The sequence below is a fragment of the Dermacentor variabilis genome, chromosome 9, assembly GCF_050947875.1.
Source record: "Dermacentor variabilis isolate Ectoservices chromosome 9, ASM5094787v1, whole genome shotgun sequence".
Lineage (NCBI taxonomy): Eukaryota > Metazoa > Arthropoda > Arachnida > Ixodida > Ixodidae > Dermacentor > Dermacentor variabilis.
Genome location: NC_134576.1, coordinates 93,478,391 through 93,495,421, shown reverse-complemented (window position 1 = coordinate 93,495,421; position 17,031 = coordinate 93,478,391). Strand labels below are relative to the sequence as shown.

At 47.1% G+C, this 17,031-nt stretch overlaps 1 protein-coding gene across 3 annotated transcripts in view; it reads left to right on the top strand.

Moving 5' to 3' along the window:
- The window catches only part of LOC142557145 (prolyl 4-hydroxylase subunit alpha-2-like), a 117,216-nt gene that overhangs the window by 44,546 nt on the left and 55,639 nt on the right, over nt 1-17,031 (top strand). Inside the window, exons 12-13 of one of the 3 annotated variants that reach the window (XM_075668795.1) lie at nt 779-875; nt 1,665-1,900. In XM_075668795.1, coding sequence (XP_075524910.1) covers nt 779-875; nt 1,665-1,855 — 288 coding nt within the window. In that variant the 3' untranslated portion in view covers nt 1,856-1,900. Of the gene's footprint in view, nt 1-778; nt 876-1,664; nt 1,901-15,431; nt 15,716-17,031 lie in introns of those variants that run through there. The other 2 variants (XM_075668796.1, XM_075668797.1) reach the window with 2 other exon arrangements.

Genomic DNA, 17,031 nt, shown 5'->3' with positions numbered 1-17,031 from the left:
CCGTAGTGAATAATAGCAGGCACACAGGTGGCGGGTTTTTCGAAACATCTATGTACTCGATGATACTGCTCCTAATGCACGAACATTGTATTGCCTGATTTCACAGTACTCTGGAAAGAAAAGGGTGGGCTGTATCACGGACGCAGTGGCCGTGGAATACAGGAGATACCTTGTTCGTCCAGCAGCATGGCGAATGGGCATGAGGGTGCTGAAACAACGTAATCAAGTGCACAAGTTACATTTATTCAGGCATTACCAAGCTTACATTTCTAACTGATCTTGCAGCTCGTAGGAGTAAGTGCGGTCCAATTCAGCAAGCGACCTTCTCTTACTAATATCAAAATAGTTTCACGTCAAAATAAAGGTGAATCGTATAATTTAAGGTCCCGAAATTGCTCAGTGGGTGTAGAGGGACGTTGTAGTGTGGGAGTCCGGATAATATTTGACAATCTGGGGTTCATTAACAGGAACCAACAGCGCTGTACGCGAGCGTTCTTTTGTCTCGACCCCCTCGCAATGTGGCCTACGTGGTTGGGATCGAACCCGCGACCTCGCCCTCAGCAGCTCGACGCCTTGGCCACTGAGATACAGGCCTGTTTCGTAGTATTGAGAGGTCGCTATTTGCTGTCAGAGTGAAAATGCGCCAGCAGATTAGACCTTTACCAACGTTATACTGCGCCTTGCTTTGCTCACCAAGTAAATCTTGTTGAATGAGCAGGAAATGAAGCCAAACGGAACATTCGAATCACCCCTCATGTGTGCGCATCCCTTCCTGCAGGGCTCGGCTGCCTTCTGGTACAACATGCGCGAGGACGGCAGCTACGACTTCCGCACCTTGCACGGCGGATGCTCCGTGCTACACGGCACAAAGCAAGGTACGTCTACGCGTGCCGCAATGCATCTCTTAAGCCGTACGGCCCGCGGCCATTCATCAAAAACCTACGGTCCACGGTATCTCAAAAAAGAAACTTTACATTTCCGCATTCTGGGCACGTACGCCAGCGTGGTACTCGGATTTCCAACTTGCAATATTATGTACATGCAACCAGCATAGTGCTGTACGGCATTACTAGTTACACTCGCAAACAAGCTCGGAAATTTAGCTTTTTCTCACGTCCCGCGGTCTCCAATCTTCTGACGCCGACGGCAAATATGTGTCTTCAGAACCAGCTGCGCACTTTATCGTGAGCAAGTGAAATGCCAAGAGATAAATTCAATCGCAAACGCAAAATGTGAAAACATTTTTGCTAGGTGAATCCATAAATGATTGCGCATGAATGCCAAGTGTACCACATAGTCCACAAGGCTGACCCCCGTTTATTATTTCGCTACCGATTACAGCTAAATACAGCATGAAGGCCCGTACACTACTTTATATTCATAGAAGTCAACATAATATGCCCTGTCAGCCACATTGTTATCAAATCAAGTGGGGGTGCTTCACTTCTAAAGGCATTTAATATACTGAGCCCTTGGATACCCTTATATATTTCGTTAATTAGGTAGCGTGCTGTACTACGATTACTCCTAAATGGGTAATGGTAGCACATCCAGCAACATACGTTTCTGACGGAATGAAATGCACCGTTTACTACCTTTAACTATTTGGTTCCGCTTGTCAATGATAGCTCACATACTCTGTTGCACTGTCTTTGCTATTGCAGTCGCGAACGTGTGGATTCGAGCCAATGCCCAGATGTTCAACCGACCATGCCCGGCGACAAAAGCACGACGGAAGCCAGATGCTGCGAACCTGTGTACTTTATTTCTTGGTCCTCCTGCTTATATTTTTCTTCTTGTATCTTTCTTTATTGCTGCTTTTATTTCAGTGGGAACGACGGGTCGTCCCTGTTAGAATCTGTAGTTTTTATTTTTAAATAAAATGAAAAGAAAATCAAAGGATTGTATAACGGTGTGTTATAAGTGTGTGTGTTTGTATAAGTGTGTTAAAGAAAGGGCAAAGCATGGCACCTGCCAAAAAAGAACACGACTTTGAGTATGTTGCCGAGCGAAAGGATGGTCCGTGCATTCTTAAGCACACCACCTCGAGGATGGTGGCCCTGCATCTGACAGTTGATATGACTAGCGCTGTAATTAGCACGACTTTTATTGCGATGCGATGGAAGCTTCTTGGCAAATGCAGACGCTACGACACGTACACACAGCTTAAAAGTCTCTGCACACATTTTTTTATTTTATTCCTAAGCAAGGAAACTTGAGCTTGGCCCCTAGACGACTTTGTTTACTATGGCCGAATCATAGCAGTATGGATGCAAAGGTCAAACAAATACTTCGAAACATGTAGCGTAACACTTCATTGCTTAGTGAAAGGTGAGTAACTGCGATAGAAAAATAAATGGCATGCTTTAAGAACGATAATGGTGAAGTAAGTCTAACAAAAAAGCCATAACTGTGACGAGTGTGACAAGTTGTGTGACAAGCTATAAGAAGTCCATATCATGTTGTAGATAAAGTCTTACGGTTTGTCTTGCCTTCGATTCCTTGTGTGAAGGCCTTGTGGCACCTTAGGCTTGTAACAAGATTCATATGGCGCAAATATACCAGAGTCAGTAAAATGCGACACATTTGCGGATTACGGTAACAAAAAGAAGAAAAAGGAAAGAATGCATCTAGTTAGCGAATGGAAAAGTCGACTAAAGAGCTCACATGTCAGACTTTACCAGCTACCTGTCATAAACAAATGGTTTGCACCGAAGTCGACCGAGTGGCTTCGATCACCTCTACGCACGCATAAAAGCCATGAGCGGGAGTAGCTTCAGTACATAGAGGTTAGACAATGGCGTGAAACCTGGCGCCGATACGCCGATATAAAAAAAAGATAACAACGAGGCTGAGGCATATCCGCAGTATGTATTACGAGTGATAGATGATTCCACAATTTTATCGCATATTGTCCACACCTCCTCTTCCTGACACTGACTGCCAGCTCTATGTAATTCTCGGGTATGGTTGGTTGATCTTATTGTGCCCCTTGGCTCAGCATCGTTCTTAAACCTCCCAGTTGCCCCTAACAACACTTTTCAAAAGACACAAATAAAGCCTTTGTACGCTGGACACAGGGTCGCAACTGACTGACATTTTTAAGGTGTGAATTCTAAGGTCGTTCGCTTCAATTTAAAATCACACGGCAAGAAAAAGTCCTTCAGTAGCTCAAAAGACGCATCACTCCAGCAACTGTCACTAGGACAAGTATCTCTTAAAACCATGTGAGCTTTTCCTGAAATCACCAGGACACAGTCGACTACAGTGTTCAATGGATGATCCTCAAGAGTGCTCAGTAAACGTAACATGGCCACACTCCTTATTCTGTATAGTCATTGACGTCATGGCAGCGTACCAGTTGATCCTTCTGGCAATCGACAAAAATTTTTCCGAGAGCGCCTACGTAAATCTTTCCTACACTCCGGTTCAGCGTTTCACCAGCCCGCTGGTGAGTACGCAGCGCGGCCACATCTTCATATCGTTGCTGGGCAAGCTCCGGCAACGCCGGCTGAAAAATCACGCTCATCTAGAACCAGCCGCTAGGCATCAGTTCCGAACGCCCTGTCTCAGCAGAGCACTCCTGATTTTTTTCGTTCCTCGTCTTCACCATCATCGACGTTTACGCCCAATCCTTCAAGCTTTCAAGTATGGGAGCGACACGCGTTCCAGGAGCCCGAGTCCAGGCGGCAACGGCGACAACGGTTTCGTGGACGAGTTCGTGCTCGCGCCCAGGCGGTCCATGTACTCGGGCAGAATGTTGTCCCTGCCGAGTCGACAGCTGGGAGACCTCGCCTGCTTCTACGTCACCGGGCTCCTCAAACTGGCGGTCATGCTGAATTACGTGCGGTTAGTGGAAAACATTAAGGGGGCCATGCGTAGTCTGGCTATCAACTCGCGACCGGTGGGAACCGTCACCGCGCATGAAACCAGGGAGTTCGGCGCTGCCCTGCTCGACGTCTTCAAGGAGGTGCACTTCCTTGAATTGGTCTTCTCCTTTCTGGTGTTCGTCTGGAACGCGGTGCTCATGCTCACCATCTTGGCGTCTGTCAACATAGGGATCAGGTGAGAGGGTTGGGGTTGCTTTTGAACTCCAGTGCACGAGGCGGTCACCATGGCTACGAGAATATCCATGTAGGAATGATTGAGTGACTAGATAATCAAGAACTCAATAAGTTTTTTTAAGGGTTAGTTCTCAGCCTAGTTCGTGAAAAGTTTTGCTGTGTTCAGTGTTAAATGGTTGCGAATGACGGTCAGTAAAACCATTGTAGTTCTGCATATTGCCCAGATCACAGGTATTCAAAGCTTGTTGTAATAACTTATCGAGGATGTTCGGACTGTTACGTTCTCTAACAAGCGTGGAAATGAAGATCAGTGTGGCAGTTACATTTCGATTCTGTTCACTGTAATCGTCAAAGTTCACAGAATGCCTAACTAAAATTTGCCGCCACTCGCACATGCCTAGAAGTCGCGAACATTTATGCAAAGCACTCATGTGTAATTATGAAATCAGTGACTATGCTAACAAATCTACGCTAACCACTAGCAAACTACTTATCATAACAAAGAACCCTCTTATGTTTCTTGGTGGCTATACATGTCCGCATTATTCCCTAGTAGCCACCTCTCAAATCACGGAGCCGATGGCGAGATGCGGCAATGTGCTGGTTTTCCAATACTCGCTAACAGTAAATGGCTAAATGAATAGCTGCCATACTGAAAGGACTGACAATCAATTTTTAGGGCCTAATTTTTTTATGGCGCAACGCAAAGCTCATTCTCGATCGGTATGTCTACATCTGCTGCGGTTACTTCCAAAAGTGCGTGGATATTAAGCAAGAACAATTTTTTTATCTGAGCAGCCTCCAAAAAACGTGGCTGACGATTACGCTTCTTGGTAATGCGATCTTTGAGCACAGCTGCTGCATTAATTCCACAACAGGCAAACACATGCAGAACACGCACTGTCGAACAGAGGTGGTTCTGCGTTTCTGATTGGGCAGCACACACCGCGTTCCGCCGCTATCGAGCCGGCGCTCCGGCAACGCGCCATCCCGTCATATTATAGTGGGTCACCGCCGCAGAGAGGGGGGGGGGAATTAGCAATTATTATATAATGTTGCTTTTGTGGTGGGATGAGGAAACTGGTGGAGAAGAGGGGCATTAAGTCGAGGTCACACACTCATTCACTCGCAGACAGGCCTGAATGTGGATTCACAAGTTTTGGGTGGGAAGTACAAGTAAGGGGACGAAATGCTATAACTTTCCTTCGAGAAACCCAAACAGCACTGTGCCAGGTAAAGATAGGGCAAGAGTGGAGGCGGGAGATAGACAGCCAGGCGCAAGCACTGCCGGAAGCGACAAATGGCACTGAGGGAGGCAAACTGAGGCAAACTGACTGAGGCAAAGGGGGAAGCGAGAGACACGCCTGAGAGCCATACAGCCAGGCGACGCGGAGACGGAGGAGCGGATAGCCGTGGTTCATGCGCGAGGCGCCAACGAGCACCCGCAGCTGGCACCGCGGCAGTGCCGTGACAGCGGGGCAAGGAACGGCGAGGGCGCAGTGGACGGGGGCGACGAGAGTTACCGCTACGGCACTGCTGCGCGGAGGAAGGGGGCGAGAGGGTAAGCGAGAACTCGTGATCCGGATTTGGAGGACAAGGGGGAGAGCAAGACTCGCGCCGCGCGCGCGAGATGGCAGCAGGAGCGCGCGCAGCTAGAGCAGTACGCGGATTATGACCTTGGCTACGGCGAGGCACGAAGGCGACGCCAAACGCAGGAACGGGCGCGAAAGAGCTGTGCTAAAAAAGGAAGAGTTCCTCCTCCAGCAACGCTGAGAAGTGAGAGTGATGTCGATAGCCCGCGTGGGAAATTGTGAAAGCCGCCCGTGGAGTGAGTGTAACTAAGGTTAACCACCTACATTTTTACCTTTTCAACCACATCGAAAATAAAATGCTGGTGGAATACGTTTGCATTGTTAAGATATTTCCTATATTTGTGCCGTGTTCTTCCCCAAGTACACGTCTACTTGATGGCTGGTTGGCACCCGTCGGCGTTGTTCTGTCGATAGACGAGCCAAGCCAACTCATCAAAAACAAAGGCGAAGGCAGCGCCACTTTTCTGCTCAAAACAAATGAAGGCTTACCTACACATTGTAAGTTAAGAAACTCTTATAATAATCAAAAGCATACGCCATTTAATTACTAATAGAGAGATCAGGAACCGCGTAAACTTGTGGAAGGTCACCTCGATGACCTGCTATACAGCTCCGTGTTTTTGCCGCGTGGTGAGCAAAACGTCATCTTTTCCGACTTAAGTGATTAATTTAAAAAAAGTGGAGGAGTCTTAAGCTACGCGTTCAAGAGTGGAACGCGATAGCGTTCCCGTCGACCCGCCAAGGGGTGTAAGACAATGCGCTACGGTGCACCGATCACTTACGAGGCGCCCCGCATCGGACTTAGCACGAATCAATCATGCGGTGAGCGTCGAGCAACGCAGCGTTCGGCGCGGCAACGAAACGTGCTCCTGAGCAAGCGGAACGAACCAACGAACTAGGTGTCTGGGAACGTCGTGATCGGCACGGACAGCCAGCCGGGCTGCAACGCGCCTCGCACCGGTCCCCGTACAGCCCCGATGCGCGCGTGGTGTGCCACCTGTCGTGGCAGCGCTGTGCATAGCGAGGAGGGGGTCGTCTGTGTTTGCCGCAAGATGGCTCTGCGTGTGCGGAAAGCGCAGAAGAAATGTAGCGGAAACGTACTTCGCTACGCGTTTAACTGCGACTTCTGTAATTTACATGCTCATAAATACCGATATACACAGCAGTATAACTTTCTACGGCACGTTTGTAAGGCAACACCGCATTCACAAGAGACATTTTTGTCCCACTTTGAACGATCGAACTCATGGCTGAGTGGTAGCGTATGCGCCTCACACTCCGGAGACCCTGGTCAAAGCCTTTGCCCCGGTTCGATTCCCACCCAGCCCATCTTGCAAGTTGTTTTTATTTATGAATTGCCTTCCGGGATTTTTCGCTCACGGCCAACGCCAACACCGACGACACAGGCTTTTCTGTGACACGAGCTCCTTAACGCTGTCGCGTTAATATAAAATCACGTTTAATGAGAAAAACGTGGTTCCGTTTCCGATCATCAAGACGTCAAAGAAGGCAGCCTGGCGAAGATACTGTCAAATTAAAAAAAACTCTGTAGTGTACATTGCTGTTAAAACAAGATAGCGTCTGAGCACAATGTTTCGAAGCTTGACAGGAAGGTTGTCTGTGCGCAAGACAAATGATGGCCTTCATGTAAGTCACACTACGTTTTTCATAGATTTGCCGGCCCAGCGAGGTAAAATACAGAAATGCTATGTCCTTTCCTTAGTTTTTCCTATTCAACGTGAGGTTGCTTCACGACGAAGAGGCGCGTGAGCTATTGTGGCGGATGGGCGTGCTTTTAAGGACACCGTGGCGGCGATGAAATCAAAAGTTTTTGTGCATGCTTTGCGCTCGCTTCTGTTTTTGATTTGCTGATTTCTTTTAGCCTTTAAATAATCATTGGGTTTGTTCTTCTTTTTTGTCTGTCTCTTTTTTTCCTGTGTGCGGGTGTGTTTCGTGTACATTTGGTGTTGCAGGATAGTCAGAGTGCCATTTAAGCGCCATGTGCTTCAGCGTGTGCAATCGGGGGGGGGGGGGCGTTGAGTGTTTATTGCCTTTAAATAGTAGCTTGGAAGTGGCAAGACTAATAGCTGGTAGTGGTTTTACTGTGTGTGTGTTGGTAGCAAAGTGATAGCGTGGACGCGTGGTTGAACACGTGCGAAAACGTGTCATACCTTACGTTTCTGCGGCATTGATTGCTTTTAAAACAGTGGTGAGTATTATTTTGCGACACTTTAAGGATTTAGATCTTGTGCGTATCGGATTTTGCCAGAAGGCACATGTTCTGCATTATTATAGTATTATAGTATTTGCATTAGAAAAAGCTGTGCAATACATGGCAAGAAAGCCGGGAAAGCAGGTAGTGCGCGGGGGGTCCCTCAAGGCAGATGAGTGGACGGATGAGAATGGAGAGGGAGCCGACTCAATCGGCACACGCTGTGATTTGGAGGCTAGGCTGGAGAAAATGGAGGCTTTACAGGAAGTGCTTGTCGAACAGGTTGAAGAGCTTAAAAATGAGCTAAATAGGGAGCATGATGCACGGAAGGTAGTAGAAAAAAGACGTGAGGCAGCCGAGGAAAAGCTGAACAGGGCCGCCATTGTGAACGAAAATCGTCCTGACAATGGAACGCAGTCCACCGACGTGACGGGAGAGAGTGCCAGCAAAGTAGGTGGAATGCGTGAAACGTGGAGAGGGGTTAGCTGGAAAGAGCGGCACCTACCTTGAGGACGAGATGCGGAAAAAGCAGCAGCGCATGGGTCAATGCCCCTTCTCAAGTCCGAATCACGCGGGAAATGACAAAGGCAGGAGGGGGAGGTAAGAGAAAGTGAAATGGTGATTATCGCCGGTGACTCTAACCTGGATAGGTGCTCAGAAGCAATTGCGGAGAGGCTGAAAGGCGATAAAAGAGTGGCGGTAGGGACATTTCCGGGGCGGATGCTGGGTTCTGTCATGGAGTGAGCAAAAGCAAAACTCGCGGAAAATGCCCACGTGCGCAACATTGTCATACTAGTAGGTGGGCTAAATGACGTCCCAAACAGGAAAGGGACCGGACTAGCCCAGCGCTTGGCGAAGGGGATGGACGACTTGTGCGAGCTGTCCCCTCAGGTGCAGATCGTGGTGTGCACGGTGCCGGAGGTGCCTGTACGTGACAGTCACATACAAAGAGCCGTAGTGTCTGCTAACGAGGCGATATAGAAAACGAGCCGAGAGAAAGGCTTCGAGATTTTCGGAGTAAAGCGGGGAGTGAGAAGGTGTGGTTGTTTTGAACGAAACGGGATCGCCTGCAATCACAGGCTTGCACGGGAATTGGGCTGGTGACTAGCTGGTAGCGCTGTTGCTTTCTTAGGGGGCCCACGGGTGCTCAGTAGAGAGTAATGAAGAAGGTCTCCTAAGGGAACCTCAGTATACCATCGCGATCAATAACAGAAAAAGGTTGAAAGCAAGAAAGTGAGCTCGCCATGCAATAGGCTACATAAACATGCAGGGCGGCCGAAGAAAGGAAAAGTGGGCAGAGATTGAGGAACAGTTAAACAGAGAACAAATAGGGGTGTATGCGGTTAAGGAAACGCACCTTACAGACTCGGAAGAGCCGCCAGTGATTTATAAGTATGTTTGGGAAGGGTGCAACAGAACTAAGTCGGAAAGAAAGGGAGGGGGAGTCGGAATGCCCATCCATCAGGGAGCCAAATGGAAAAAGAGTAAATTCAAAATGTCAAGAGCATCTTTGGTTATCAGGTACAATGAGTGGGAAAAAAACTTGGCTGGGCGTTACGTATTTGTGGACCCGAAATAACTGCACAGGGGAGAATACAGAGTAAGTGGAATGCATAAGCGCTGATATTAAGGGTTTCGGGAACAGAGCTGAAATCATCCTATTAGGTGACATGAATGCATACATACAGGATTTAGATGGCTATACCGACAACAACGGGAAGTCAATGCTAGACCTTTGTGAGCAACATAACCTCATTATCGTCAGTAGAGGGCCTAAGTGTGAAGGGCAGATCACGTGGGAAGTGGGAAACCGTCAATCAACAATTGATAACTGTCTGATGACATAAAGAATTCATGATATGTTGAGAGAAGTGGTCATTGATTAGGAAGGGTATAGCAGCATAGGAGTGCCCATAAACGCATCATTTTGAAACTGGGATATGTAGTTAGAAAATAGAGCAAGCAGTGCAAAACGGCCAGTCCAAATTTGAACGCTGAACAAATAACAAATATAGTCACTAGAGTCAAGGAAGAACTTGACAAGTGGCCAAATAAAAGGTGGGAATATAGTGAGCTTCTAGGTGTAATAACGACTGAAACAGGGAAAGAGAAGCAACACGTTCGTTGCAAAGGAAAAATAGAAACCGAAAAGCTGGTGGAACAGGGAGATACGAGAAGCGATCGCCGAACGACAGAAAGCATCCCGAGAGCACAGGCAGGTAAAGAAGGCGCAGTTGCAGCGGGATGAAGTAGCCAGTAAATGGGGAATATACCGGAAGAAAAAGTCTATGGTTCAAATACTGATGCAAGCAAAGATAAACGGTGAAAGTCAACGTTGGTTGTCAGAAATACGTGAGAAAAAGAAGGCCCCACCCTGAATATTTTGGAACCCCGTAAGGTTATCAGGCAGGAAGTCTACAACAATGTAACATGTCCTAGATGAAGATGGAAACAGACTGGAAGGAAAAGCAGCAATAAATTACTTTCGAAAAACAACAGCCAAACCTTTCCAAGGCACTGACGAGGTTGTATTTGAAGAAAGAAAGAGCACGAAAGAGACCCAGGTGGAAGAGGAGCTGGTTCTGACAAATTTTAACTGGAAGAAAGCTGAAGAGAAAATTCCTAAGCGCACAGCCACAGGGCTTGACGAGGTTCCCGTTAGGCTGATTAATGAACTAGGACCAGAAAGTAAGGAAGCTCTGGTGAAAGCAGTGGAAAAAACTTTAAAAGCTAGACGAATACCAGACAGTTAGCGACAAAGTGGAATGAATTTAATTTATAAAGGTAAGGGGGAGAAAGATAGAATTCACTCGTAAAGACCGTTGAACATTTCATCGGTATAATACAGGCTAGCAATGCAGGCAATCAAAGCAGCAAGCATGGTAGAGAATAATGGCAGTTTGGGAGAACTTCAGAATGGCTTCAGAATAGGTAGGTGTTTAGATGATTACTTATTTCTTCTTACTCAGTGTATTGAAATATCAAAAGTAGAAAGCGGACCGTTATATGTGGCCTTTTTAGACATTACAGGAGCCTATGACAACGTAGGCCGCAAACATTCTGTGGAATATTCTAGAAGTGGAAAGTTTAGGTGACGATTGCCTATAGCTTTTGAGAGAGATTTATCTAGAAAATACCGTTTGCGTTGAACGGGAAGTGATGAGGAGCGAGGAGAAAGTTGATATCAACAACAGACTGAGGCAGGGGTGCCCTTTATCCCCATTGCTGTTTATGATCTACATGGTGAAGATGAAGAGGGCGCTAGACGGAATCAGTATCGGGTTGAATCTCTCATACAAACAGGCGGGTACAGTAGTAGAGCAGCAGCTTCTACGTTTATTTTATGCGGACGACATTGTGTTGCTAGCTAACAAGCAAAGTGATTTGCAACGTGTGGCTAATATCTGCGGCCGGGAAGGCAACAATTTAGGTTTGAAATTTAGTCTTAGAAAATCAGGTATTATGGTATTCAATGAAAACAGTGAACAGACAGCCGCAATACAGGGCCTGGAAATACCTCGGGTAACAGTATATAATACCTTAGTATATGGATAAACAAGTACCTTGGCCTTACACTCTCAAATAACCTTTCTTGGTCCTCTCATATTGCGAACGTCACTAACGAAGCCAATCGCACGCTTGGTTACTTCCGCCGCAACTTGCGCTTCGTACCACGAATCCCTAAAGATACAAACTTATCTAACTTTTGTCAGACCTTAGCTAGAATGCGCATGCTCTGTTTGGGACCCACACCAAACCACCCTTTCTAACACTCTAGAAGCATGTCAGAATCGTGCAGCGCGTTATATTTATTCTGATTATTCTTACCACACTAGTGTCTCCCAGCTAAAATTAAAAGCAGGAATTTCCAATCTAGATATAAGGCGTCTTGTTTTCAGACTGTGTCTTTATCACAAATTCTATCATTCTGCTCCTAGTACTTCAGCCATCATTCCAGCACAGCGTCAGTCTTGCCGATTACGTCACGAAAAATCTGTGTATCCTCCGCCTTCCCGGACCACTGCGCACCTACATTCTTTATTTGTGACGACTGCCCGGGACTGGAATGACCTTTCCGCCGACGCCGTGCACCACTCCAATCCACATCATTTCAAGGCTGCCATTGAGTCCATATTCCACTGAATTGGTCACCCATCGCTCAATACTCCACACTTGGGGCTTTGAGGTAATAATCAATAAATAAATAAATAAATAAAATATATGGAAATGAAAACAGTGAACAGAAAGTGGCAATACAGGGCCTGGAAATACCTCGGGTAACAGAATATAAATACCTAGGTATATGGATAAACGAATGCAATATATATATATGGAAACGCACGAAAAAACAATGACAGTGAAGGGGACGAGAAATGGCAGCCATAATGAAGCACAGAGCGTTATGGGGATACAATATAGGTACGACGTGCTCCGAGGTATGTGGAAAGGTGTAATGGTTCCAGGACTTACTTTTGGAATTGCGGTTGTTTGCATGCTGTCGTCAGTCAATCGTCATGATGTCACCGCTGCCATGCAATCGTCGTCATGCGCCTTGTCAGGCAGTCGCCATCATGATTTTGCTGTCATACCTACGTCATAATGCCGTAGTGGTTGTGCCGTCGTTCTCACTCCGGCCTCCTCATCAGACTCTCGACTTGCCGACAAGGGCATGCCATTTTCTGTTATATAAGCTTCGCGATGTAGTCATCGATACTTCACTGTCTTCATGCATTTCTCGCTATCCCACTGTCCTCATACCTTTGTCATGTATTCGTCGTCGTTGCGTCGTCATACAATCGCGGCCATGCATCCATTGTCACAGCGTCATCATGATGCCGTCGTGGTCGTTTCAACACCGTCATTTTAACGTCTGCATTCGCCTCTCGTCGTACCATCGTGATCATGCCATTGTCGTCTACTTGGTATGTGCCACAATTGGCATAGTATGACAAAAGTGTATGACTAATATATATGATAGGTCATGGCATGAATGTTATGACATGCATGTGCGTGTAACAACTCATCATCCATTGTCTTCACGCCGTCGACGTCATAGCGCGTTCGTTGGCGCATCGACGTCATTCCTTCTTCGTCATTCTATCGTAATTCTGCTGTCGTCATTCAATCGACATTACGCCGCCACTGTCATGCCTTCGTCCACATGCCTTCGTGGTGATGCAATCGTCTTCATTCTAGGTTCGTCATCCGGTTGTCGTCATACCGTCGTCGTCATGCTATCGTCGTGACGTAACCGTTGTCATTTCATTCTCCCCAGTCATCGTGACGCTGTAGTCGTTATACCAGCGTTACTATTTAAGCATCGTTATCTCATTGTCTTAATGCCGTCATCAGCATGCCTCACTTGTCGTTCCATCGATGTCAATCCTTCTTCATTTTTCCATAGTGCTCACTGCGTGTGAGTCACAAAGTCATCGCCTGCCACCATGTTCATACACACCTAGTCAAGCGAGGGCCATAGTAAAGTGGGGCGATAACGCTGTAGGTCGCACAGGACCAATGTAACGGAAGTCTCAGAATACTCATAAATGTTAAATAAACGCAACTTCAGAAATACGGTTTGCCGATGCATTGTTCAAAACCTGATCGCATTACCATCGACAGTCATAGTGAGATGAGTTCTCTTGTACTTTTCTGTTTTGGAAGTGAATGAAACGGTACGTTTGAAAAAAAAAATCTGATCATACTTGAAGAATCCAGGTACCTGCGGCACGATACATGAATGATTTGCTCATCTCATTATTTCCGCAAAATTCTTAAAAAAAGCTATTACTACTTTATTTAGGAGCACTGTTTCATTACCGTTGGCGGAGAATGCCTGTAAAGTACTAATAACGCCACGCCATTTCGCTGCTTTCCTAGATGAACTAGAGCAACAATAAGCAATTAGGTTTAGCATTCTTACGGTACTTTACACACTTTCTGATATATATGCCTGTTTCTAATCAATTCTCTTGACTTCATAAAGAATGCGTACTGTCAAACTTCGGTGGGCGAAATGGCAATTGCTTCAAACTGGTTCCTCAACCACACCATCCACACCCTTTAGCGAGTAGCGCACACAAATGCACTAGGTATGCGCCGCTCTTCAATGACAAAGAAAAAACGGACCGGCTTTCCCACCTCGGAAGGCACGCGCGGATTTCGTGGCGGAACTGCTACATAAATATCTTTAAAAGATATGGCCAATGGTTTCTTTCAAACCTGGTTCCCTGAGCACAACAATCCCATATTCTTCCCATTAGACCCTGGACATACGCCTAGACATTCCGCATGAACCATTACAAGCTTCCTATCGTCATGAGACCGCAGTCATGCTTTCATCAATTATTCGTGATTATGCCGCCGTTTACATGTCTTCTTAGGCAAGTCAATTGTCGTACCGTCGTGATTATTCCATCGTCGTCATTCGAATTTCATCATCCGATTACCGTCGTGTCATCGTCCTCACGCCATAGTCATCATGGTGTCGTCGTCATTGCATCGTCACCCTATTGTCTACATGGCGCCATTATCACATGGCCTTTTTCGCTCCATCGACGTCATTCCTGCTATTTTATCATAATCGCACTGCCGCCATTCAATCGTAATCAAGGCGTCGTTGTCAAGGCATCGTGATCATTGCCTCCACGTGATACAGTCATCAGCATTCATTCGTTGTCATTCCGTCCACATGGTCCCGTCGTGTCGCTCCATAGTCACCATGCCAGCTTCGTCATGTCATAGTCGTCAAACAGTTGTAGTGACACCACTGTCCTCAAGCCGCCATCCTCATGACGCCTTCGTAGTTACATTGACCAATCGACGTCATTTCTTCTTCATCATTTCATCGTCATTTTTACTGTCGTGGTCATGACCAGCCTTGGCAAGCGAGTGTCGCAGCAAATTGGGCCAGACCCGAAGAAAGTGTGTGTCGCACATACGCGAAGCAATGTTGACCTCTAAATTACCACAGCAGAATGCAAATGAAAGTGCCTGAAATGTGTGTTCAACAATACCGTGATTTCGTGCATTGCTTCAGTGCTAATGGCGTTGACGTCAACAGTAATCGTGAAGTGGTTTCTACAGGAATCTTTTTTATGCGAAGCTTTCTTTCACTCTTGCGTCACTTTTCGTGGTCTGACATGTTGTCTTGCACAATGGGCCGATAGCTAAGACAATGCAAGCCCTGGCAGCTCAAGGCATCAGTATTCGCGGACGCGAGCCCCAGGACAAACATGCCATTGCCGTACCGCCATCATCCCATCGCTTTCATTTGATCATCGATAAGAGCACCGTTCCTCACCAGAAAGAAAACAACCTTCGCTTGAACCGATTCCGCTCTAGCGCTTGGGACATTCATAAATTGTGCAAGAGTCAACTTGAGAGAGGATAACTTTTTCACGTGCGTAGAAATTGTCTTTTGCGCACTTACTCGTAAGATTTGTTCAAACAATAGGCTTTTTTTATGCTCATAAGAGAACGTTTTGCAATAACAATGGACAATGAAAAGGCACTCTGTCTCCAGGCGCATCGGTGTCGAGAGACTAAAGGTATTGCCTTTTTGTGACCGAACGACACCTCTTTTTCACCAAGACATTTCCCCCCCCCCTTGTCGCTGCTTCGTGGTTTAACCATCCTTCGGCAACGGCGATGCGCTGCCGACTACTGCTCGCGACTTTTGCGTCGCTCTGTCTCGCTTCCCTGCTCAACCCCGATGCCGTCAGCGCAGCCAACGTCTTCTCGTCGGTGGCACACATGAAGGACCTGATGTCCCTAGAGCGAAGGCTCGTTTCCAAGGTCGGCGACTTCCTACACCGCATGGAAACCAAGCTGGACCACCTGCGCAGGTGAGGAATTGCCAGCGTACTTCCCTCTGTGCATTTGTCTAGTTACGCACGATCGCGATTTATTTTGCCATTTTCGTCGTACGTTTTTTGTACCTTTATGCTTACATACTTGTAGCTTTATATTTTTAAGTTTACCTGCCTGTTCATTAGTCCCTCTTCCCACCATGCCCTGCTGGCCGCCGTTCAAGTTAACCGCTAAGCTAGATAGAAATTCCCTGCTACCTTTATTTTCTTCTAAATTAAAGCGGTCCTGAACCACCCCTCGGGCTTGGTTAAAAAGACAGTCCACGTATTGCATACGCTGTTGTGAACATCACAGTGAAATATTGGATTCGTGCGCGACGCGCGGAGTTCACAAGCGTAGCGCCAAGTCACCTTTTTCTCATATGCTCTCTTTTCAACAGAAGCCTGCTCCTCACTCATTTCTGAACCCTTTATTTCGTTGTATAGCAGATTACCATACGCGGCTGCTATTGGCCAATAGCTGACATCACTCGAAATGGGTGTTTGGATCAGTGCCCTTCTTACTTTTACTGTGTATATATACCGAAGCAGTTTAATAAACAGGCTGAAGTAAGCTAAATTCTTATTTCCGATTTCGATAATAATTACGTAGTTCCGGCAGAAGCCAACTATCGTCTGCTCACGCTTGGTTGCACCCACTCGCGTAGGAATTGTTTGAGATCCGACTTGCTGGTACGATCTGTTGGGAACCCGGCGCTGACGCCCGTGGTTGTACCTGGGTCGCAAGCCCCAAGGGTAGCGTTGGCCTGGCGGCCTGGGGTACAACTGGAAGCATCCGAAGGTCCCGGCAAAGCATGAGTCGACTGGTAACAACGAAACAACTTGTTTATTTTAACATCGCAAAGAGTTGGCGGTCAGGTTGACCGAAGTAGAGAGACGGGAGAGCACTTTACTCAACAGAAGACATCGGAGCCCTCCCTTTTGGCGTCCGGGGGCAGCTGTTTTTATACTCTCGCAGTTGAGGGCAAGAAGGAACCCCTCAAAAGACGAGCACGTGAATGTACAATGGGCTAATGGTGACGCACACTGTCGTAGCGATGCCGTAGCACCATGTCGAGCACGATCTCCTAGCACCCTGTCGTGGCGCTGCCGGTCGGACACAATGACTGTAATGAGAGGATGGTCCCTGCTTTGGCATCGCCTGTTTCGGGCATAATGACTGGAACGAGATCCCTGCTTTGGCATCGCCTGTTTCGGGCACAATGACTGGAATGAGATCCCTGCTTTGGCATCGCCTGTTTCGGGCACAATGACTGGAATGCGAGGATGATCCCTAGGCGGTCGCATCGCCG